The following is a 25,959-nucleotide window of genomic DNA, read 5'->3' as shown; positions in this document are numbered from 1 at the left end:
CCAGTTCCCTCAGCTGTTCCTCACAGGACTTGTTCTCAAGACCCTTTACAGGCTTTGTTGCCCTTTGGACACACTCCAGCACCTCAGTGTCTTTCTTCTGTGTTATGTCCATCTCACCTATGAAATTTCTAGCACATGAAATTACTGCAGATCACATGCTTAGCTTTTTTATCTTATAGTGACAGTTTTACACTTTCATTTTTTTTGGAAAGAGCATTTTGATAGTTCTCTGGCTTGGGAATGTCACTTTATACCATTTGAAATCTGTGTCTTTTTAGATCTTTTAGAAACAGGTCAAATTAATTTGTGATGCTGCTTTAGAAAAATTATAAATGTATGACATGTTTTGTGAAACAGAGAAAATAGAATGCTCATGAACCCTTTTGGCAACATCCAGTCTGGAAATGTGCTTTAATGTGAAGATTTGTAATTTCCTTTGATATGAATGTTTCGTAAAGAAAAGTATGTTCTTCCTAAACACATTAAGAAAAGCATGCCTGGAATCAAGGTAATTTCAGATAAATTACACTGCTTGGAGTCTGTTCACTCCTCTGCTGGAAAATACATAGGTGTCATCTGTCAAGTACTCTTTCTTTCATATTAAACACAACTCAGCCTGCTGGGTGGTAAGTGGGAGGCTTAGAGTGGACAGGGTGAGATTTATTAGTTCTTTCAGACTGATAGTTGTTGCTCTGTGCCATGCAAGGTTCCTGAATTTTCCAAAGACTCCATGTTGTAGTGGAACCAGTGGAAGATGGTGGAAGGCATGAGTTTTCTACAGCTCTGGAAAATCAGGCTATTGGTCTCTTTGCTGAGCATTTTTTAGTATTTCTGAATTTTAGTCTTAATGCTTTATTAAAGTAGAAATCCATAATTTTTTTTTTCTGTAACTGGGCAGTGGAATGCAAAAATACAGCATTCACTAACTGGCTTGCTGCTGTTAATATGCCCCAACGGAGACTTGAGATTTTTTCTTTTTTTGGTTTATTTTTGTAGTGCTGCCTTACCAGTTATAGGCTTCAAGAGCTATCTGCTGTCCAAGTCTAAATGGAATTCTTCTATGATTTAGTTAGCATCGTAGAGTATAGACTCTGTATAAGTACCATCAGTAACTTACTCTTGGGAAGTGGAAAAAATCATGTTGCAGTTGCTTTGAGAAGTCTAAGGACTTCTGCAGTTCTGAACAGTTTTCTGTATTTAAATACCTGCCAGCAGCTGAACAAATCATGTTCTTCTGAAATCTTTGCCAAAATTTGAAACAGGCTGTGTTGTATGGTGTTGGTGGTTTATATGTTGAATGAAGCTGAGAATGTTAGGACTAGGCATTCTGTTAAAAATAGTATTTTGAAATTATTTGTTGCATGTAGGAAGGCTTATCCAAGAACTAACAACATGGGTTAGTACTAACATCCATCTTGTTCCGTACTTTGATCCTGACAGTTACAAACAGCAAAGGCTGCAGAGGAACTTATTTTGGGGCAGATGCCATAATCTCCATTCTCTCTTGGCAAGAAGCCTATTCTTGGCTCTTACACTTCAGAGCTTCAACAAATCTTTAAAGCTTGGTATCTTCAAAAAAAATAAATTATAATCTTGATTCCTCTAGATGTGTTTTGAAAATACCTGTTCCACCTTTACCATTTATAGATTCTTGTTTCCGTGACTTTCTATAGCAGTGAGTTCCACTAACACTGACAATTTTTTTTTTCCTTTTAAATGAAAAATTTTCCAAATACCCTCTTTTTCTTGACAGGAGGGGCAGGTATTCCTCATCAGCCCTTTCAGTCTCATGATTAACTGTAGAGAAATGAAATATAAATATCTGGTAAGCTGTAGTGTTTACAGAAAGTAAAGAGGGTCCTGTGTCCAGTTGATTGTCGTGACACACTGCTGGAAAAGCTTGAGTTTAGCTGGCTTAACCTTATGTTACGTAGGCAACTTGGGACAATAGGTAATTTCAGAAAGTCAGTTTACAGAAATCATTTAAGTACTTACATTTTTCCATACTCTCTTCAAAGTAAAGTTAGCTAACAGCTGGCAGTATGTCTTTGAATCAGTATATTGGCGTTCAGTATTGTCAGTGAAGATTCTCAATCTATCTATGAACAGTGCGTGTACATGGCTAAAGTAGCAGCATCTCTTTACAAATAATTTGGGTTTAGGACCAGTTGTTTTCCACAGGAAAAAGAAAAAAGGCATTGTAATTCATTTGGTAAGCTAGTGTGCTTTTACTTTGTCCTGTCTTACTTTTGGATACAGTTAAGTAAACTACTTCCCATAGGACTGTTCAGTGGAAAGTAGATATCACCTAATTGGTACTCAAAGCTGTTGGACTTCCATAAGAAATGTAATTTTGCTGTTTCTGCATGGCATTTGGTTTTTTTTGTGTTGGTTTTTTTTTTTTTTTTTTTAAAGCAAAGCAAAACAATTGCTTTCATTTCATGCACTTAGTGAATTGTGTGCTAAACTTAATGCTGTTCTTTCTTGTCAGGTTGTCCACTGCTGTTGTACCTGGAGGTGACAATTTACTGTAAGTTAATGATGTTTATGCTCCCTCCTAGTATTTTTTCCTCCTTTTCCTTCTGTAAAGTAATGTTACAAAAGGAACATACTGTGCAAGATTTTGTCCTTGTAGTTAATATCACTTCCTTGAGACAAAATGTCCTTTAACACGTACCAGAATAAAAAAAATAAAATCGTGCAGTTATGTTACTATATTGTGTACATAACCATGAAAAAGAGAACCTTGCCCCAAACAGCTTCCCATTTAATGATGATCCAGTCAGCGTATGTAACCAGTAGTAGGAAAAGCAAGAGAGAATAAGGGAATCATCAGGAATATGTTAATGTGGAAAAGCCACATAAAATTATTGTAACCCTGTACTGCCCTTCCATTTAAGACAATGTGCCATTGTAGGAGTTATCTTGAGTGATTTTTTTAAAAAACGAAAGTAGCAGTGTTATGAACCCACATTTGGAGGAAGGTGATCTATCCCTTCATGTAGGGGAAAGAAGTATAAAGAGTGTAGTAACCGGTAGTGGCAGCTTGTTTTGCTGTATGTCTTGGGCCTTGGACTGTAAAAATATTTCATGCTACAGCATACTGGTACGTCCTGCTAAATTTTGCTCTCCGTGGCTTATCCTACCTGGCATCTTGTGGTTTAAGGGGGCAGGGTCGGGGGGTTACGAAGTGGAAAATAACACTGACTGTGTATGGCTAAAAGAAAGTTCCTGAGATGTTATAAGGGTTTGTATTTTGGTTTTTTGCCTCATGGTTTCTATAGAGAAGTATATATCATTCCTTAGAAATCCCTGTGTTATGGAGCTATGCTGGATTTTGGAGGTCAGTGTGGCTGGATCATGTAGATACCAAAACATTATTGCTATTCTGGTGTCATATATTTTCTCACTCTAACTATTGTTTGGCTGATGTAATGATCCACAATTCAGGTGTGCAGTTTAGGAAGCATCAGCAAGAAGGTTCTGTTTTGAGAGTACTTGTAAGATGGAGTTGCAAGCACTAAAAATGCAATTGTTAATTTTACTGAAATGTGTAAGATTTATTTTCCCACATGGAAGTTTCTCCTGTAATACTACTTCACCATATTTTTCTAGGAGTAGAAATGGTTCTCTTAAGTGTATTCTTTTAAAAAACCCCAAACAAACAAATCAATATGGCTGTGTCTGGCTCTTCAGGTTGTATTATATAATGCTTTCAGGAATGATTATTCTCTCTTCTGTTTGAGGCAGATAAAACTACATAAATATAAAACTGAAATCCACAATCTTGCATTTGAGGATATGGATGAATACATAAAGGGTCATTCCACACTAGGAAAATTCTCCTTGGGAAGATGCAGCAGTTCACAGCATTTCTGCTGGAGTGTTTGTTAAACCAAGAGGAAAAACAAAAGCTCATGCTTATATAACTTTAGGGTGAAAATGCTGCATGCCACTAAGACCTTGCTATCATTAGTTTCCACAATAGTTTTTAGAAAAATACTCACTTCAAATTCACTCTCAACCAATGTGCTAAATGCTCTTATGCTGGAGATGAGGTTTTTACTTGCTCATATCTAGTTCAGTCTTTCATCTAAATTACATCCCTTTTAATGAAGGTGGCTTTTATCTTCTGTTTAAGGGCCTGCCTAATTAAAACTTGAAACGTGTTATAGTCTAGGAGCCTGTTATGAGGTCCATTCTTACTAGACATCTAGTGTTCTGAAAAACCAAAGGCATGATCCAGGTTTCAGGGTTGCACTCTGAGCCCACTGCTAGAGATCTACTCCCTACAGATACTGCTGAACTGCCAAAGGCATCTTTGATAGATGATTTCTGCTGATATTTTATGTATAAACATTCACTTCTAACAAGCATGTGCCCCAGTCTATCCACTCATCCCCTAACTTCACCTTCCTTTGTGTCATACCCTGTGTTTTGGTTAGGTAGCTGGAGATAGGTTTTAATATTATGACGCATAATTCACTGTACTGTGTGACTTAACTGATATAAGAGCTTCTATGTTAGTTCATTGATAGCGGTCTTTGCTTCGCAATAATCAATGGAAACACAAAAAGGAATCCTCTTCTATTTGTTTAAACACTTTGAATTTCATAGAGCATCTATATTCGTGACTGAATAGATGTAAAGTGTGAGTTCCTTATGAACATTGTATGTGGCAGCACCTGAGCTGAATATATTGTAAAAAAAATTAACCAAAATTATAAAAGACATAAACCTTCCCCCACAGCAGGTATCCAAGTGTTTACAAAAATCAGTAGCCCATCAGAGTTTACAGTCATGCGATATTAGTCACTGGGACTAGCTATGAGTACAGTGCCGGTAAAGGCCCTGGTAAAAATGCTGTTAAGATCAAACTTTAAAAATTAGTAATTTTTCTCGCTGCAACTGCAGAAGATAACAGTAAAGGATTAGCTAGAGTGAGAAAATCTGTAATCGCTATATTTAAATGTTAGATTTAAGAAAATGATGGTTCTAAGCCTGTTACAAAGTGGTGGTTTTATGTTTTCTTTTTCTTTACAGATTTGTGCTCCTGATTTGTCTGCTTCTGCATATACCTCCCACTGTCCAAGAATGCAACTAAGTTTTGTCTACATAGAAAGCAAATACTGCAAGTAACCCAGCCTATTGACAGGAAGATCAGTAAGTGGGAAACAGATGATGAATTGTTAGGCTTGGTAAAACTTTGAAATGAAGTGAGAAGAGTTTGTTTTGCCCTTTTTCTTTTCTTTTTTTTTTTTTTTCTTTTTTTTTTTACATTTCCTTTGTGGTTGTAGGGTTTTTTTTTTGAGGGGGGATTGGTTTCTGTCTGTTGACAAACCTTCTAAAACTGAAATAGTATGAGGAACACTTATGGTCAGTAAAGTTGTGAGATAAGAGATCAACTGTATAAAATATATAACTCCAAAACATGAATTCTGAACGCATATAGGCAAAATCTATGAGATACAAGCCTTGTGCAAGGGACTTACTCATTTTGTTGAGTATAGGTTTTATAGTGGGTACTCCTTGACGAGTGTTTTTTAGAGGGGCTACTGTAAAAGAAGCACTAGCAGCGTCTTTACCACTGTCAGCCTCACAGGTAGGATGCTTCTGTCCAGAGCACAATTAATGGGGTTTTTAAGATTGTTTTACTTTTCAAATTGAACTACAGAGTCTAGGCTATATAATCCAGGGAGTCTGACTCCATATTATTTAGGAATTCTTCTTCGTATTATTACATTATTGGAAACTGCCGTGTAGTAGAATAAAAGGTTTGTTCACGAAGCTGATCATATAGTTTAAATCAAGGACAGTGGCTAAACCAGGATGTTTTAGGGCCGAAGTAGGGAAGAAAGAGATGGAAGACCTGCTAGTTAGCATAAGCATATTCCTAACTAGCAGTTATTTTTCTGAATCTGGGCATAAAATAGCTAGGTTTTGTTCTTTGTACAGCATATTGTGAAAATGTAGGATTAAAAGTGGCTTTTTTGTATTGTTAAACCAGGGACTACTGGATACAGTTGAGAGATAAAAATGCAGTCAGCAGCAGTGATAAAGTCTGCAGTGCTCCTTGCTACTTCACAAAAAACCTGTCACCCAGAAACTATGGGTTCCTAGGCTTATTGTGGACAGGGCATGCAAATAAGAATATGTATTACAATTACTTAATAGGAGTCCCTGCATTCTGTTAGCAAGCTGCACCTGAATTGCTTCATTTTTGTGTTTTTTATGTTGACTCACACACAGGAAAAACAAAGCCAACTGATTTACACAATAAAAATGTTAACAAAAAACCTACCAGACCTGGAACCAAAGAAACTGTGGTTAATTTCTTTTCCTCCTCTGAGTAATAACACTTCAGTGGATCGCTGCCTCTCTGAGACTGGGAGAGACCATAGGCAGGACAGGACAGGGTTGAGCCAAGAGGGTTGGGTAGAGGTGCCTGTGGTGAGGAGAATGGTGATAGTAACTGGTGTCCTAACTGGGATGTGTGGGGATTTTTTTTTTTGTGTAGAGTCGTGTTTTGGTTTTTGGTTTTCCTAAATCTGGAAGGACAGCATGCCACCTCCTGTGGAAATAAATGGAGATGGGCATGCCATCCAAATGGGGAAAATTTTTCTATGCCCTTTTGAGCTGTTCTGAGAAGGAACAGTTCTTCCCTGTTAGCCCACACTCCAAATGTTAGATATATAAATAAAAGACTGGTTGTGTACTCTCTCATCAGTTTTATTTTGAGATTTTTTTTTCTTCCATTCAGAATGCAGGACTTAAGTTATTTTTCCATATTTATTACCTATAAAAAATTCTGCAAGAAATTAATTAATTCCAAAACTGGAAAAGTGTCCATATTTATTTTTAACAAATTTGTTATGGCTATTTGGGAATACTAACATTGTCAGTTCTTAGGTCTACAGTCTGCTGTGCTGCTGGATATTTCTTAGAGTTAAAAGTTTCGTTGAATTTTAGACTGCAGAAATAATTGGACCTTTAGGAACCTCAGGATGAACTTTAGCATTCGGTTAAAATGAGTTGTAGAAATAAATTGAAGAGTTTCAGTAAGATGCACAGATGCTTTGTCCAAATTCTTTCCTTTTGATAGACCCGTGTGTACTTGTTAAAACTAAGGTGAGCCAATATTTTAAGGACTGGATTTGTTTCTCATTGCTTTTTTCCAAATAATGTTAATCACAAGCAACTCAGTGTTCATGTATGTGTGTATTTAGGTGGGGGTCTTAGCCTACAAACTTTTGTTGGTAAGAATTTGTAGAATGACTGCTTTATTGATTTTAATGTAATAAATAAATAAAATTGTAACTTTTTCCATCTTTGTCTGAATTCAGGATTTCCTTTTTTTGTTTAGTATCTGTACGGCAGAGTAACTTGTGCATTACCTTCTGTAATTTGTTATCCTATCAATTAAGGTATTTTATTCTGACGTTTTAGCAAAGGCCATATGGTAGTATACAAACAGAACTCAATTTAAAGATTAAATGTTCTTTTTATTTTCAGAATTGGTGGTAGTTTGTTATAACTTTGTCTTATAGTTCTGCTTTTGACAGTTTATTTTTTTATGAAGAACAAAAGGTAATGTGCAAAACAGGGTAGAAATCAAAAAGGCCATGAATAAAAATGGTGCCTTTCAACGTAAATTAATTAGATTTTGAGCAGATGAGACTTCCCTAACCACTGTGTTTCTTCACTGATTTGATGGTGTGAGAGTGAAATGACAAGTCCCAAAGAACTAATAGAGTCTAAACAACAAAAGCCTTGTGCAACATTGGAAGAACTGGGTTTACTCAGACCGAAAGGCAGTGAGAGCAGGTAGAGGAGCATTATAGCAACTTTTCATGCATTTGAAAACTTTCAGAAGGGTTGGTGACTTTTGTGTCCACTGAAGAAAGTTTTTACTAGCTTTAAAGACCAGATGACTTAGCACCATTTTAGGGAAAGCTTTCCTAGGAGATTTGTTAGGTGTTGGAACAAATTACCTAGAGATGCTTGTGTGGCTGACTAAGGGGAAGTTTTCTGAAGGAAGTTACAGTAGTATCTCTCATCTTGTCACAAGGTTCACTCCTGAAAGAAATGAGCTCTGTCCTGTTCCAACATTTTTATTTCATAGATGCCATGGGGTTTAGTGACATTCCCACAAATTAGTGCCTGGAACTGGTGTTTTTATTGATGATAGTTTCCAACACATTTGTGTATATCAATGCTGGAAGTTATGGTCACGTTAGTAAATGGGTTGGCATAAATACAGGCTGCTGCCAAAAAAGGGAGCCGTCTCAGCTGTCTTTCCTCATTCACCACCAGTGCTGGGTTTCTTCTCAGGCTAGTCTTCAGTTCGAGTGGGGTGACAAATATGTACAGCTTATATGAGGTCAAATCTGTCCTTTTTGCAGCAGCAGCAGCTGCTCAAAACGACTCTGGAACAGTAGCTTAAGGCTTTGCAGCCAAGGGACAGTCACTTACTGTGGGGTACTAGAAATCCTGGCCTAGGGCCTTTTTCAGGATAAACCAGGCTAAAAGAGCAGCATAATAAATTATAGCTGAATGTTCTCTGCAGCAAACTGACCTTTTTTTATTAGCCTTAAGTGGAAGTGTTAGATCTGTCCAATAGGCTTTAGCAAACAAGCAAATTAAGCAATTTCATTTTTTTCAGAAAGTCAAAAATTGGAAGCTGGAGTGAGGTAACCACCTAATAATGAAGTCAGACAGTGTATGTGTGCTGCTTCAAGTGGGGCTTTGCTTCCAGCTTTGTATCATTTGCAAAATTTACCAGTAATGGCAAGAAAATGAGCATAGAATTCAGAATAATCAGAGTGAAACATTAACACACTAGTGTCCGTCTGCACTAGTGGTGAAAAATTCGTATCACCAGCAGGAGTCATATTTTGCAGTGGAGAGGAAGCCTAAAGGAGGTAGAAGATAAAGGACAAATTTTCCATTTGCTATAACATTTATTAATTTGCAATGTTACAGGGTAGACGTAAATCCCAACCTAGCTAAAATGGTACCTTTGATGTAGAATTTGTAGGATTAAGCATGAGGCACTGAAAAATTTGATAATCAGAGCCTGGACAACACAGTGCAACACAAACCATAGCCAGCCCACGCTTGTGGAGTTCCAGAAAAAATATGGCTTTTCCTCTTTACTCTGTGTCCCCTTGCTCCCACTTCTGTGTACTTGCTGATTCAGTTTAAAATCTTTTTTTCTTTAAAGGCCTTAAAGTTTCTGTAGTGCATGCCAGCAGCCAGATATCTCCAAGTCATAGATATTCCTGCAGAGCCTGGCAGAAGCTAAGCTAGTGTGCGCTTATCTAGCCCTCTGGCACAGTGGCTTAGAGGAATAATGAAAGTCTTCTAGATCCTAGTTTTTCAAAACCTCACTCTTGGTTGTTAACACTGGTGTAATTTCAGTGTCAAAGGTTACAGTTACAATTTTTCTGGGGAAATTGCCGGAAAGTTTAAGATCTCTTCAGGTTTGGCCTATGCTGCTGAAGCTAGCAGGAAGTAAATAACCTGGAGTCTTTACATGTACAGTTGTTGGGGATAGATTTAGATGTGTAAAGATGCAAATAAATGCTTCCATGGCATTTTTCAAAGTCCAACAACATTTCAGGGAGGATTAGTAGCTTTTTTTGCAACTTCGGGCATTTGATTTCTGTCCCCCTCCCAATCTGTCGGACTTCGGCAGCAAATCCAGGGGTGGTCAGTATAACAGTTCATGACCAGTTTAAAAGCTGCTTCCATGGCACAGCTGCTTCATATGCCTGGAGCAGGGCCGGGCCTTGCTGTGGTTTTAGGAGTCCCCCTGGTCTCCTGCTGTGCCAGGGGCTGCAGATGCTGGGACAGTCTGGGACTTGACCCGTAGCTCCTGCCGCAACGAAGTTGTTCCCTGCCTCTACGCCTCAACTCCCTGCAACAGGCAGCGTGTGGCCTTCCACTTAAAGATGCTGTGGGAGGCAGGAGGTCAGCAGCAGGAAGACAGGGCTTGTATGGCCAGCGATGGCTCAGAGCCACGGCCACGCTGCGCAGCAGGGTCGGACAGTGTCTGTGGCTACCCTGGGGCTGGCTACGGGCCCTGGCTGTGCTGCTGGCCCGAGCGTTAGCCAGGGGGCAGCCGGCTGGGCAGTGCTGGAATTCTGCAGGAGCAGTGCTAATACATCAAAAGCCTAAGTGAGGTGGTCTGTCATCTTTGCCCTGCTTTATTTGCTTGTATTGTGAGAAATTGCTTTTCCCCAGGCATGTGAATATAAGGAGACGTGTCTTGGGTGTGCCCTGAGATGTGGAGCCTGGAGGTGCTGCACATAATGAGGCATTATAGCAAGTCAATACCAACGCCAGTGTGAAAATTAAAGATCTGAGTGTTTTCCATTCGCTGACAGGTTTGTAAAAGGGAAAGAACAAAGTAGTTTAATCCCTGAATCAAAAACCGTTATAAATTAAATATTTCAAAGAGTTCAAAACCTGTCAAAGGTTGTATTTAAATAGTTTATTGCGCAGCTTCTGCTGAGCTGTTAATCAGTTTGACCACATAACGCTACGGAGCCTTCCGAAAGACATCGCCGTCGGGAGGCGAGGCGCGCCGAGGGGCTGCGGGCGAAGCCTCCGGCGTCCCGCCGCGGATGGAGGCGGCGGAAACTGCGCTGCCTCCCGGGGCCCCGGCGGCCGCCAGCCTGCAGCGCCGTTACCGCAGTTTCGCGGGGCGCCGCGGTGCGGGGCCGGGTCCCGGGCGGGCCTCGGAGGCGCCGTGAAGCGCCACCTGCGCCGGGGCGGGCAGAGCCCTGCGGAGCGCCGCCGCCCCCGGGGAGCGGGCCCCCGGCTCCGAGCCGGCGGGGCGGCTCGGCTGCACCTCAGCCCTCAGCGAGCGCCGTGGCGCGCCCAGACGATGGCGCTGCAGCACCGGCCTTGCGGCGCGGCGGCGGGCGGCAGGGGGCGCTGCGGGGAGGTCCGGCGGCGCGGCGGCGGGCGCGGGGCTGCGGTGCGCGGGAGGCGGCGGGAGGGCCGCTGCCGCACAGCCCTGCCGGTCCCGGCGGAGGCATGAGGCGCGCAGGGCGGGCGGGCAGCGGCGCGGCAGAGCGCGGGTCGGCGCGGCCCTGAGCGAAGCCTCCGCGCCGCGCTCCCGCAGAGCGACTATGGCCGGGGGAAGGCGAGGGTTGGTGGCGCCTCAGAACACGTTTCTGGAGAACATCGTGCGAAGGTCTAACGGTAAGGGGTGGCCGGGGCGGCGGGGAGGCGCCGGCGCCCCAGTGCTGAGGGCGAGCTCTCTCGCTGAGGCGAAGCCGCCCGCCGCTCCCTCGGCGGGGGCCGCCCCGGGCGGAGGGACGTTGAGCCCGGCCGCTGGCCGGCGGCTCCGCCGGAGCGGCGCATCCAGGTGCCGGGCCGAAGGCGGTGCCGCCGGCCGGCCGCGCCGCCCGAGTGCTGCGGGAAGCCCCCCGGCCCGGGCAGCGGGGCGGCCGCCTCCGCCGGGGCTCCGGCTGCAGGTGCGGCGGCACGGCGGGGGGACCGGCCGGGCGGGCTGTGCCCGGTGCGGGGCGAGATCTGCGCCCGAGGGGCAGCGCCGGGGCCTGAGCCGGCCCGGGGGGCGAGGGGCCGGGGCACCGGCGGGGTCCGCGGCACCGGCGGGGTCCGCGGCGGCGGGAGGCGGTCCGGGCGTTCAAGATGGTCTCTGGGCAGGGGCAGCCGCGCGGGGGTCTCGGCGGGGGCTGCCGGCCCGAGTTGGAGGGGGGCTCTGTCACAAGTGAGGAGAGAGTTTGCCATTTTGGGGGCTGAGGGGCGATAATTCCTTTTTTCCCAGCGCGCTGCAACCAGGTCTTTCTCTTGGAAAACTGTGGAGTGGAAAATGCCTCCAGTTTCACAATTGCATGCAAATAGGCATTAACGTTATCCAGATTCTTTCACTTGGGGACCTGCCGAAAGCGGCTCCCTCGGTGCGCCGCGACCAACCAGCCTTTATGTGTTTGTTTAAGCCTGGGCATGTGCATTTATTTTTTTAAAGCTCCGAGCCCAAGTTCTGCCATTTTTAACGCTCCCGTTGACTTCAGGGGGGTTACTTAAGGGGTTGAGAACTTGTGGTATGATTGAGAATATGCAGGATTAAGCTCCTTTTGAAGACTAGACGAGTTAATTAATTAAAATATAGCCAGTTTGTTCTGATAAGGCAAAGACAATTAACACTCTTGATAAGCAGCTAGAAACTCAAATTATCTAAAGACTGATTTTCATTATTTTAAATTAGGCAATATTATTAGAGAAACAGCCTTTGATAAGACCTTATTTTTATATACAATTGTGAGGCTCTTTTTCTAGGTGTTTTTTCTCTGCAACTTTGCTGTAGAAGGGAAGGGGTTGGAAGCTGCATTCCTGAAAAGATACTCGCCGTTCTTACAGTGAATCTTGCCCTTTTAAAAAAAAAAAATAAAAATGAAATGTTGCATTTCATCACATTCAGGCTGCATCTCTAATCTTCCAACACCAGTTATCTAATGCTTTTCTCAAATCTGTCTTGACTTTGTAGATTATCTTCTTCATTAAAAAACAATTTTCTCTTTTGGCTTTCGGTGCCAAAACCTTGATGCAGTAAATCAGTTGAGGTTTGGAGATGGGGAGAATCGTGCAGCAGAGGCTATGCTCCGTTTGTTCCTCTCTTCCCCCATTATTAAGAAGGTGTCATGACAGCATGGTGCTAGACAGCACAGGTAAAATGGCAGCGCTCCATTTCCAAATGCTCAGCAAGTCCTGAGGGCTGTAATCAACACAAGTTTTTAGATTAGGCTTGGTAGGAAGTGATGCACAGTTCAGACATATTAGGAAGTGACTTAGGGAAGTGACTCAGGTTTAGAAGCCCGTTTCTCTTCTAGTTTTTGCTGGACCCAACCCAGCTTTGCTGTAAATGTGATGCCATCACATACAAATGCTGTATGAATCAGTTCTAACGTGGGACATCAGCATCTTCTAACCTCTGTCTCTGTCAGGAGACAAGAATAGTCTCCTTTCTCTCCTCGCCAGGCAGGGCTGTGCTGGCCAGCATGGGGGCTGTATGGAAACATGCCGGTTCCTTGTTGCCTGTCTCACCTTGGCCTGCCTACTTGGTCTTTGAGATGGTTTGGGATGCCCACAGGATGAGTGTTTAAATGGGCCCATAAAGCTTGAGGTTTGGCTCCCCCTTCTTGGTTTCATTCGATTGAGTAGTAATGTGACCCGCAATGAAACTATCTAGGCCATTTGGGATTTGCCAAATAAACCTTGGGATTGCTGTCAAACTGTATTTGCTGGCACATGCAAGCAAGTTAAGTAGTGCCAGCAGATACTGAGTTGATACAGATATAGGAACATTCCCAGTTTGGGGAGGATTTCCTTTGGAAAGAGAGGAATTTGGTCAATGAGCAGAAATAGTTCCTGAGTAAGTGCTTCACTTAAAGGTACTTGTAGATGACATGCATCTACAGTCACAGGTGAACTGAGGAAAACACATTCATTGCTACATGTTATGTTTTGGGGCAGGGGGTGTTATTCGGTCTCTTTCACTGAGTTGGCAATAACAAAGTAATTGACATGAAACCTCTTTTGGAAGCATTGCTCTAAGGACAGCACTAATTATACTGTTTTTTTACCATTAGTTTAATAAGGAGTTCTTTGGACAGCCTTTCATATTAGATGTGGGACTGGTGAGCTGATGCATGTTCAAAGGCTAAAGGTAATCGTAGCGTATGTAGGCAGGCAAGTTCAGGGGTTTTCCGTCAGGGTTGGTATTTTGCTCATGTTTATATCATACCATCTGCAGCAAGACTCACCTCAAACTCAGTTGGTCTGAATCATCTCCTTTAGAGGTATTAGGGATGAGAGCTGCTTCTTAGGTTGCAAATCAGCTGAGATGGGTTTTCATGCACTACATGGCAGCCCAAAGAGCCACGATAAGCTGAGAAGCTGCACAGTATTTCCTCCCCACACACTGGAATTAAAGAAGGAATTGAGAATTTCTCAGCCCATCCAGGGATGGGATGAGATGGCCTTATGATAGCACACGCAGCAAAGAATATATGAAGTGTCATCTGCCTAGACCTCTGTACCTCATCCAGTCCTTCTTTTTGAAATGAGGGACACTGTAATCCTGCTTGCGGCATATTTAATGTTTAAAAGCTGTGTTTCTGTACTAGCCATGTAGAGCTAAGAAAATAAATGTTGCTTGTAGTGCTTGGTTGACAAAAATTTGTTTGAAGCACTGAAATATTTAAAGACCAGAACACCCAATGGGACAGAAAATGAGCCCATGCTGTAAAACAGAGCAGTATGTAAAGAATCACTAGCCCCTGATGGTTACTGCTAATGCGATATTAATGTTTTTCTTGGATAATGTAATACACCCACAGTATACAAGCTCTATAACAATAACAGTTATAATCTTGGTTCATGGCCAAGGCACCAAAATTCAAATGGTGCGATATATTACAGAGTATTCTGATTCTTCATGATATGCTAATACTTTATCAATAACTGGAGGCAGAAATACTTTTCAGTTTACCTAAATGATAGCTGGATTCTGCAGTCCTTCCTTGGTCAAAATTCTCAGTGAGGTATGTGATACTTTGCATGTGTAAGGGTGGCTAAAGCAAGCCCTGTGTTTACGTGGCTTTGGAATTTCAGTGGAAGTCACAGATGCTTTTCTGATTTATGGATGAAACAAGGAGATTGGAAGAAGGGGAGGTTAGAGGACATAAGGCTTGTGCGAATTTAGCCTTGCTTTCACTAAATCCCCAGGCAACATCCTAATGAGACATCAGGTGTGGAAGCAAATATGCACCCTTTGATGGAGAGTGCAGTGAGTTCCCTGTAGAGGGAAAGAAAAACCACCTTCAGACACAAATCCTGAGTATAACAGACATTTCCATGATTTATGGCATTGCTTCCTTTGGAGACTATAAGGTCCCAGTACAATAAGCATTCTGCAACCTGGGCATGCTAACCTTGTACCATTGTCTGGGACCTAGGAGAGAAATTAACTGTATTATAAACAGCTCTGAAACTGAAAAACCTGGTTTTGTGTTCAGTCGGAGAGAAATGCAAAGGAAACTAAAAGAGAATGCAGAACTAAACTGCTTTATTTTCATGCTTTTGCACTTGAACAAAATGTTCACTTAATTGAAATGTTTGAAAAGGATCCTTGACCAGACAGTGCTGTGTCTGCTGCAACCTGGCCCTGCCTACCTTCGCTTTGAAACCTAAAGCAGTGAGCGGCTCAGTAGGGCGATACAGACCTGGCTGCAGCTAGTGTGATGTGGGTCCAGAAGCAGTATAGGCATGCTATAAGGGTTTACTGTCTTAAGTGTTGCGGGCCTAATTGCTTTCAGACTACAGAGCTATTCTGTTGGTAGGGAACACATGTATGAACAGGACAAGCTCTGCATCACTCTTCTGTATGTGATGTGCCAAGGGTAGTCAGGCCCTGGGCACTGCTGGGATACCTTGTACTACTGCAGCACTTTCAGTAAATAACATCAATCATCAAGAAAGTATTTTCATACTGAGAACAGGACTGCTTTTGTTGAAATTAGCAAGCACGTTTTTTGGGTGGAGTATATTTTTCTGTTTCCTTTTGATACAATATGTTTGGTTCCCTGACAGTTCATAGAGGTCTGTAATTTTCAATGAATTTTCAGGCAACTAGATTAAATGCATTATTTGCAGGGGACCAGCAGTCTTCTGCTGCAGGTAAATTACATCCTAGAGTTACCTAGTGAGGTTCTATTGAATAGTGAAATGCATTTTAGTGACTGTTTTAGACATGAAAGTACTGAAAAAGACAAAGCTAACTGTGCACAGGGAAGCGCGCAGGTATCTTTATGAAGTGCAGTGTCTGGATTAAGCTATCCCAGTTCTTAAAGCTCCCAAATGGGCTGACTTACAAGGCTGTAGCAGATGTGCAAGAGGTTTTCTGCCCCATGCTGCCAGTTTATAAAGTCTCATCCACCTTCTGGACTTCAGTAGGTTAATATCAGCATAAAAAAATCCCCAGCATAATGGAATAGAGGGCTCTGTCCTGGAGAATGCTTGCCTTCCCTTCTATGGAAAGCTGTTTGCCAGCCACACCTTGCAGAAAGTGCATGGAAAACTGATGGATGAGTAGTAAGATGGTGTCGTATGTGTAGAGTGCCTTTAGCTGAACGTTTTGTTTCTCTTGCCCTCTTCCTGTTACTGTGGTTTGCCCTGTGGAAGGTGAAGTGAATGTTACCCTTTACAAATCTGGCATCCAGTGGTTAACTTGAGTCTGTACACTTCTGTATCTAATCCTGTAAGACGCAGTTTATTCAAGATTTCCTGTAAAATCACTTTTGGCTAAGTAAAGTCCGCTAGTATGCGTGTCTGTCTTTTGCCACTGATTAAAACAAGACATCCATGAAAGCAGCAGACCTTCAAAAACCACAAGGGGACAACTCACAGGTTCTGTGTTAAGGACATTGTCTCAAACTGAGAATGAAACAAAGGAAAGGGTTTTATTTCTTCCTGATCTTCCTTCTTTTCTAAGTTAACAGCTGTGAAGGCACTTTTATTTTCACCCGTGCTTTTCATACAGTTGGTCAGTACATCAAAATATCTATTTGCTATTGGCATTTTTTTTTTCTCAGTATCACTTGAGTTGAATATAAAATGGTTTTTTTTGCTGACTTTTACTAGGCCAGGAGCTTCTAGTTTTGGGTGTGCCATCTTTATGCATTTAGAAATGTACAACTTGATTTCCTTAAAATGACTTTTATAGATAGTGAGGAAAAACCCCTGTACAATACATGATAGATAATGTGTTTTAAAATTAATGTTCTTGAAAGCTCAAGAAGTTCTGCTGTGATAATTCAACATATCAATCCATTTCTGCATTAAATCCTAGAACAAGATCGTAAACCAAATCTTAATGAAACCCATTCATTGGAGAATTTGTTAATGCATTTTTGTAACTCATCTAGCTAAAAGTGAGCAAGGAGTTAGGTCTTGTCAAATGCTTTTAAGGCTTTTGATGGCTGTAGCTATAATCAGTAAATCAAACAGCTTATTTAAACTGATGGAAGGCCCATATAATTGATGCAACTAAAAGATGCTTTTTCCTGTATGTCTTTTAAGATCAGATGGGGAGGAAGACCCCCCTGACCAATTAAATTATGAAGTCTCACTGCTAAACAGTGGGTTTGTGCTTTATTAAGAATGGTGTAATGTATGACTCTTACAACTGATGAACTTTATAATTTATCATGCTAAGGTCACATTTGTCTAAATGTCTTTTTTAAAAAAAAATACATTTCTCAGTATGGACAATACTTCAGGGACAGGTGAAGAATGATGCTATGCATAAAATACATATGAATGCTTTTGTGCACTTTCAATTTCAGCTATTTTTGTTCTGTTATTCTGCACTGATTTGTTTTATTTTTTAAAAATACAGATACTTATGAAGACTTTACAGTTACTAGTGTTGGAAGGATGTATTGTTTTCAGTTTAAACTTTTCTCATGATAGAGGCCTACTGTGAAATACTAACTATAACAGTAGAAAATAACAAATGCTGAGGTGGAACCAGTAGTTTTTATCTATACTGCTGGCTGAAATTGGCATTAATTTTCTGTAATGATTCAAACTGAGTCACTTGGAGTTGTTGCTTTAGTTAATGTCTCTTGTTATTTGTGGTACATATGATGAAATAAATTTTTTAATAATCCTTCTCAGCCTGGTCTTGTACTATGCTCTGCAGTACACATGATGGTGTAAGTCATGTTTGAATAAAGCATGAAATGCCTGCATTTCGTGGACTCTGTTCATGCTGTAGCAGCCAAGGAGCTTTTAATTTTTTTTTAATGTAAAATAAGTCGTTATATAAAACTTTTATAAAACACGTAAGCCCAAATGAACTTATCTCCAGAGTTTTATAATATGTTGTTTTGAATTAGACTGAGGCTACAGCTTAAAATAATTTGGTATCGATATTAAAGATGTACAATTTTGAGGCCACTATATCATCATTCTATAGAGATATCAAGTTGTTCAATGAGGTATTTAAACATTGATGCACTCCCACTCTAGGAATGAATACAAGGAGATACTGAGTAGATGTGTGTATCCATGTAACACCGTTGACTTCTGCAGGAGAATGTGGGTGGAAGAGCAGAATTTTGCCTTATTACTATTATTCTACCATATGAATAGTCTTTCAGCCCTTTGGGCAGCTACGTACTTGCTTTGAATGCAGTTACAGCACTTCTGTTACAATGAAAATATGGTTGGTTCCTGTGTCTAACCCTCCCTGAAGTGTAAGCCTTCAATCCTGTGTATGCAAAGAAAGGATTGAATAGGTACTTGATTTTCAGTTTGACTTATTTGTACAGATTTAGGGCCATATTTTGATCTCAGAAGTTACATTTGAACAATATAACTAATCAGTGTGACTAAATGCTTCTGGTTTACTTTTTTTCAAAGCTAAGACTAAACATTAGCAAAAATTCATACATACCTACCCTTTGCAAGTTGCTAAAGCAAAAGCACGGTATGAGCTGTGTGATGTAGCAATTTTGACAGGCCTATTGTCTATTTCCATGCATTGTGTTCCTTACCAAAAATGAAACCATCTTTTTTTCCCCATATCCAAATAATTCCACTTGTGATGCAAAGTTACACGTTTGTAAATACCAGAGTTGTTTAGAAAGTCATCTGTCCCTTATACTTAAGCTCCAAGATATAGTCTCTAATTGTATGACAGTTGCACATGATTTTTGCCTACGGCACATTTCTTATGCTGGCTGTGGCATAGCACCTCTGCTGCTTTATGCCCAGCTAACGGAACGGTAGCTAAGGAGGCTGTATCCCCCCCCGCCCATCCCCCCATCCCAGTGACCATGGGTAGGGTAAGAAACCTGTTTATGAAGCAATTCTTCCAGTTCTGCTGTAGTAGTGGTTTGTGCTGTGTAATGGCAGAGGTCTAGGTTTGCTTTACTGAAGATCCGTAGGAGGAGTTTGAGACATGATAACAAGAGACATGTTGGTCTCTATAGCCAGGGTTGTGTCCTCACCCAGCATGATGAAGGCTGTGGTCTGGAATGAGGAGGGCAATTTCTGTTCTCTTGGAGACTTATGGGAGAATTAGCCAGTTTGGTGGGGAGCATGTTTTCCCACCACAGGGATGCTGATTCTCCTTTCACTGAGAGGGTAACAAATTAGGAGCAAATCTTTTTGCATTTCTTGGTGACTGTGGGAAAAGATTAATATATTTGAATTACATTTCTGCACTGTGCCAACCTAAGCACACTTGTGGGGGGCTTTGGCAGACCTGCACACATATCTGAAAGTGCAGCGGGCACCAGCCTCCGTTGTTACCGAGACCTGTGCTGCAACTCACAGAGCAGAGGTTTCCTCTTGGTCACCTCTGTGTGCTTCCTTTGTGCAGGCAGCAATGTTGGGACATGCCTGGCAGTGTCGTGGGAATAGGTCTGGTGGCTGGTCCCTGACCTTCTGCTAGTGTGTCCCAGGAGAAGGCCTGTGCACCACCGAAGGGACAGGGAAGGCAGAACGATGTGCTGGCCTCTGAAAGAGGTGGGGGCCTCCGCTTGGCAAGGTCCATCTTACAGGAGAGGCTAGGATGCTCTGGGCGCGAATGCGCAATGGTGCAGGGGAGTGGTAGGAAGGAAGCATTTGAGTAACTTGCTCCATGCCCTTGCAAGGAGGTGACCTCCCCTCAGTTGGCTAGCCCTGACCAGATGTGAGCTGCTTCAGGGCAATTCAGGCATTTTGGAAGTTTGAGCTGATAGATAGTTTTGGTTAAAGAAAGCACTGTGTGTAACAAGATTCAGTAGATATGGCAGTTTCAGTGAAACTTGGTGTTCTAGAGACTTGCTATTGCTGCTGTTAAAGGATTGCTGTTATTTGGAAAGACGTTTTCTGATTCTTCTGTGGTGGTGTATTTTGTGAGTGGAGGAAAGTACTGGTTTCAGTGACTGAGCAAAATCCATTCTTATGTTTTGGAAGGAGTTAAAATGTTTTTCTTGTTGCTTTAAAGCAGCTGTGTCTAGTTTAAAGTGATAATCCAAAACAGGTCTGGCATTTGAGCGTGTGAAGGCTGGCATGTGGATATACTGTAGTGAACAGAACTGACTTGTGGAAAATGCAGGTTAGAAAACAGTAAGTGAGGTGCTTCACAAAGTAGCCAGTGCTGCAGACCCTCGTCACAGAAGCCCATCCTGCTCATGCAAGTAATTGTGCTGCCTTTGAGATGTTGCTGTTCTTGTCTTTCTACAGCATGATGTACTCTGTGCTGTGCTTCTACATATTTCTATGATTCCTAATAGTCTTGCTCAGACTGTGCCAAATGGAGCACAGGCCAGAACTTCAGGTCTTCTTTGACATAAGCCCGCCCTCTCCAGTTCCTAGCTCAGTTCTTGGAGTAAGTAAGAAGGACCAGTGATGCTTACAGCTTCTGCTTGGGCTGGGCAATACCACTAACCCAACCGACATTGTGATAGAAATTGATTTCCTGGTAAGGGAGTCCTTTGAGTCCTTTCAAAGAGGTGCCTCAAGTCACTAAAGTTTGAGTACCACAGCTATCACATGCACATTTAACCTCCTGTCTTTGAAGAGAATTTAGCAGTGGATTTCTTCATGGTCTTCTTCTGACCTGCTCCTTTCGTGGCTTTGACCTACTTGTGAGTCCCCAAAGAGCTTTGCCTTGCAATGCTCAGAGAGTTCACTAGGGCATCCCTTGTTCCTGTTGTGCAACAAAACTACAGCTGTTTCCTGGCCTCTAGGACCCTGTGCCCCTGTAGATGGAGAAGCAATATTTGCCTCAGTGGATGTTACTTAATATTTTCTTATGTTAGAAACAATTGTTTAACGCATTATGAGCTGTCTCCAAGCACGTTGTCAGGGATGTCAATGCAATTGAATGTAAACAATAACAATGAGAACAGCGCTTCTACCTCCAGATTATCTGTCAGAATAACCTATGCAGGGGTGTTGTAAGCGGGAGTCCTTATTTTATGCTGTGTCTTGCCAGTGTTCACACAGGCAAAATACCATTGTCAGAGATGCTCCTTCTGAAGAAATGCAGGCGTGTTCTCCACGTAGGCACAGAACTGCTGTTGTGTCATTGTTTTGCCTTTAAAGAGATCTGGGAAGAGGAGTGAGTAACTGGAAATAAATTCCTCTTTGTCTGCAAGACCCTTTCTTTTCAGATGCTGGGGCTCCCACTCTGTGGTCTGTTAGGCCACAGCAAGTTTAAAAAAAAGAAAAAAGTGGGTACATAAAGTTTGGAAACCACTGGTGCAGACAGTCTCTCTTTTTGCAACAAAATCAAGAACAAAGGAACTGATCATCCTAGGCCTGGTAACCTCCCAAGGAAAGCTGGCAGAGAGCAGTGGGTTTGAAACCTCTTTCCTGGCCCGTCAGTTTGGATTGAGCTACACTACATCTTCTCCTGGCTGCCTGGCTGCAGTGCTCACAGAAGCCAATGGCCCCTCTCCAGGCTTTCAGCTACCTGAGGAGTTCCTAAGCACTGGTTCTTGCAGGGCATTTTGTTGGTTCTGGGGATGACCCCAGGGCAAGTACTAAAAAAGTGTGGCAATAGAGCTGGAGGAGCAAGCCCAAAGATGAGTCAGGGGTGTGGTGGTGACTCCGGAGAATGGGTCCAGCTTCAATATTTACTTCCTCTGTGTTTCTAAGATATGCAAAGCCTGTATCAAAGAAGGGTGAAGATGCATGAAGTGGGAACTAGCTAGAAGTGACTTACAAAACAGTGGGATCATCAAAACTTCTGACTTTCTCCTTGAATTGATAGGTGCCCAAGGTTTTGCCTCTAAAGCTTTGTAGGGTACATAAAGGTTGTAACTCTCAACTAAACCAAATCTGGACTCTCCATTGAAGCATTATACCTCCACCTCCTGGAGATGCTCACCCAACGTAGACTAATGGGATTGCCTAATAGGGATGCATAAAATACGGCAGCTGAGTCACACTGGCTTAGAAACTTATATGGTAAGGATGTTGGCATTTGTTCTCTTTGGTAGCTTGATAATTAGAACAATCATTCAGGAGTTGAAGGCTGAGCTTTCACTCAGGTAGCCCCACGTCTTGTAGGAGAACACCCAAACTGCTAGGCTGTCAGGGAGGAGTAAAATAGGTGCGTGTTCTCTAAGCATGTATTAGAAACTGCCAGTCCCAACAAATCAGGCTTCATTGGGCCAAAACTAAAGCAAGTGGCAATGTCATTCTTTAGCTTCTGCAATTATGGTGAAGAATCTTGGGTACTTTCTGTGAGAACTGGGCTTATGTTAAAATATTGGTATCATAGGTAATCTAGGAAAGGGAAAACCCCCAACCTTAAAATATCCTATTTTTCCATTGTTTTCCATAATTTAATTTGAGCAGGTTTCTGTTTGTTGTGCTAATGCTTTTCAGTTCTACCTTACCAACTCTATGGACAGAGCTTCCAGATACGAAGTCTTTGAGAGCTGGGCATCTAGGGGCTAGGCGGTAGCAGTCTCATGTTTTGATGCTTAAATCCTTTTGTGGACTTAGTGCTTTGTTTTTACCTGTAGGAAGGGGATAAGAGAACTGTCAGAAATGTTGCAAGGCTAGATAAAAGTAGGATTACCACAGTAACGGTCATCAGAAAGGCGCTCTATATAGCTTTTAACAAAAAAAGAGGTTATTTGTCCAAAGACTATTGAGGTTTAAGTGTGAAAGGAAGGCCTCTGCTTAAGCTAATAGAAGTTATTCAAGAAGCTCTTGAGGAAGTGGAAGAAAGGCTAAGTTACCTTTTGAGAAGGGGAGATGGTGGGAAGGAATGCATGCATGCAATAATACCGTTCAGATCAGGGCAGGACCTGGCCTAGTATTTGTATTTGCGTATTTTTTGTCATTTGTTTTGTACTTCCTGATGAAAATCTAAAAATATCTTAGCACAGTACAATGCAGTGTTTATAACAGACACTGAAAATCACTTACTTTAGCAATGAGAAATTACTTGGCTTACTTATTCATAAGAAGGGGTAAAAGACATTTTTTTTCTTTGGAACAAAAAGCTTCAACCAAGCAAACCCCATAGTATTTAAAAGAGACTGTGACAAACAAAGCAGTTAATATGTCCTGAAGTTATACTACTGATGTATTTCATTCTAAAGAGTGTATAAAGTCACACTTAATCATGCTCAGGGGACTGGGCAATGGATTTAGATAGCTATGGGAATGTCTTCTTTAAATTCACTTGAAGTTTGCAATGGGACAAAAGATTTTGGAAGGGAAAGCTAAAATAAACAATTTGCAATTAATTGGTAAAATATCTTGTTTCTGTCTCTTGGTTGCAGGAGGCATTAAGGACAGCTATGTATATTCAAGCAGTTGCGGGTAGATCCTGAAAAGTAGGTAGTGTAGCGGACTCCCTTAAAGGCTCCCTTTCAACACGAATGCCTCTTAATCTTGTGTGACTGCCTAGCCTTTTCTTTCAAAAGCCAGGGGGGTCTTTGCAGGTGTGAAAGGGGTCACCAATCTCCCCCTGCCGCCAGTGTCCAAGCAGCAGCACCGATGCCTCTTGGTGCAGGCGTAGTTAGTTGACTGCACAAGAGCCAAAGCAGCAAAGATAAGCAAGACCTGGGCCCAGCATTGAGTGTGTTCATAACTGAATTGAAATAGCAATCATAAAAAAAAAAAAAAGAGTAACATGCACAGATCCAGTGAGAATGGAGGCATGAATCCAGCTCAGTTCTTTTTCTTACTGATTGAATTTTCTCCTGGCTTGTACAGCAAACAAAAGTTTTTTCTGCTGGTGTAAGTACTAACCCTAGTTCTCCGGTGTCTAGTTTGGAGCACTGTGTCCATGTTTGGAGCCATACATGTCACACAAGAAGTGTTTGAGCTTGTGTGGCCAGCAGTGAAGGTGATACTGAGAGGAGCCACTGTGTCTGCATTCAGAGAGGAGCAGTATCACTTGTGTGATGTTTTGGCTGTGTGTTAAGAGGCTTCACATTCAAACTGAGTGTCATGGTGGGTCAGTGCATGTGGCACAGAAGGAAGCAGTTTGGTGCATCTGTCCTCAGTCAAGAGATGAATTTTTACCTGCTTAACCATCCTGTTCCATTTGCATAAAACCATCCTCTTGGGCTTTTGCATGAGTAATTAATATGTTGATTTTTTTAAAAAAAAGGATTTACTTAAAATTAAAACCGTGAATAATCCTGTTGACCGCAGTGAGAATAGTATCTGGGAAAAGCTGTGCAGGGACTGAAGCCATCAGGATTGGGTCCTGAAATGAGTATTTCCTCTAATGCAACCATAGCCTTGTCTAATATCTAACTGATGTGCTCTTTCAAACAGACACTAATTTTGTCTTGGGTAATGCCCAGATAGTGGATTGGCCCATTGTCTACAGCAACGATGGATTTTGCAAGCTATCAGGATATCACAGAGCAGAAGTTATGCAAAAAAGCAGCACCTGCAGGTATTTGAGAACAGATTTATTTTCTGTTAAATAGCTTGTAGTGTTGTGCTTGTTGCTTGAGGAGAAAAGTAATCTGTTTATTCCAGTTTTATCTGTTATCTCCTGGGGCTGCATCTGTCAAATACGCTTTCCAGGTGAAAGAAAACCAAAGAACGGCTATTTCTAAATAGGTCCTTTTCACACTGTAAACAAATGGCTTTGTGCCTTTGTCTAGTATCTGACTTGAATTTCTTGCTTTATTTGCAGTTTTATGTATGGAGAGCTGACAGACAAAGATACAATTGACAAGGTCCGGCAAACATTTGAGAATTATGAGATGAACTCCTTTGAAATCTTGATGTACAAGAAGAACAGTAAGTAGTTGATTGGTTTCTTTGTTAATGTAGGTGTGTAAAGTTGTTTTACATAATAGTGTAAAGTGCAAGTCTGTCAGCTGGAGGACTCTTCTTTATCTAGGGCTAAATAAGCCCCAGTTCTACCAGTTGACCTACAAGGGAGAAATGAGAACATTAGGGATGAAAGTCACTCAGGGAGGCAGACAGAGCTCTCTAACCTGTTCTGATGTTTAGAGCAATTTTTGTGTGATGCTTTAAGACAATACTCAAGATTCCATCAGCAATGATAATACACAGGCTAGGTTTACAGAGAACATACTTTTTCATATTTTACCAATTTGATATAGCAAAGCCAATATTTAGATGTAGCTTTGGAATAAAAAGAACCCATCCTTTGTTTTGGAAGCTGAACTACTTCTGATGTTTTCACATGAAACTTTTGTTTTGGACAAAAATTCCTTAATTTGGATATGATTTTTTTTCTTAGGAATTTCAGTCTGTCTGTAACGGCATATGTCAGCAGATGAACTACTTGCCCAGGACTTGTCCCATCTAGTGTGGACTATGTCATGGCACAGTTATTTTCATCTACTTAATGTCACCTGAAATATAAGTACACTGAGGTCTTCAGCCTGGCCAAATGTTAAGCTGAAAGTCTACATTCTGTAACTTGTTTTGCTCTTAACAATTTTGCTTTCTAATCATGGAACTGGTAGTGTCTGTGTACAGGGGAGGGTACCTTGCAGAAGCATTCTGCTAGCAGCTTCTTCCCATTACACCTGTGATGATCATTTTGGTCAGTTCCACATTAGTGGGTATGGGGGGCTTCAAACACAAAATATAATGTAGGCTGGTATGATGTAATTTTTGACAGTTAACCTCTTTGCTGCTTTGTTTCTTGTTACAAAGACCAGTTTTCTGGGGAAAGGTTATCCAATCTATCTGTATGTGTGAACTATTGGTATTTCTGCAGAAATGACCAGCTAGTAGTGATGGAGTTTGGTGAGAGAACCACAGGCACTTCACAAAAGCTAAAAGATAATACTTACTGATGTTAGTGCTCGATCAGTGCTTGATTGATGTTAGTTATTGATCAGTGGATGTGTGGAGCTGCTTGTTTTCTATCAGAATTAAGCTGGTCTTCTAAGAAGTGGTGGTGCA

General features: G+C 41.8%; 1 protein-coding gene across 2 annotated transcripts in view; it reads left to right on the top strand.

Annotated features, from left to right (window-relative positions):
- The window catches only part of KCNH1 (potassium voltage-gated channel subfamily H member 1), a 210,184-nt gene that overhangs the window by 3,160 nt on the left and 181,065 nt on the right, over positions 1 to 25,959 (top strand). The window contains exons 2-6 of one of the 2 annotated variants that reach the window (XM_080407942.1): positions 2,492 to 2,530; positions 5,044 to 5,163; positions 6,008 to 11,211; positions 24,340 to 24,463; positions 24,710 to 24,816. In XM_080407942.1, coding sequence (XP_080264068.1) covers positions 11,139 to 11,211; positions 24,340 to 24,463; positions 24,710 to 24,816 — 304 coding nt within the window. In that variant the 5' untranslated portion in view covers positions 2,492 to 2,530; positions 5,044 to 5,163; positions 6,008 to 11,138. Of the gene's footprint in view, positions 1 to 2,491; positions 2,531 to 5,043; positions 5,164 to 6,007; positions 11,212 to 24,339; positions 24,464 to 24,709; positions 24,817 to 25,959 lie in introns of those variants that run through there. The other variant, XM_080407943.1, reaches the window with a different exon arrangement.

This window comes from Falco punctatus (genome assembly GCF_963210335.1).
Source record: "Falco punctatus genome assembly, chromosome: 12".
Taxonomy (NCBI): Eukaryota; Metazoa; Chordata; class Aves; order Falconiformes; family Falconidae; genus Falco; species Falco punctatus.
This window is presented reverse-complemented; position numbering and strand designations above follow the sequence as displayed.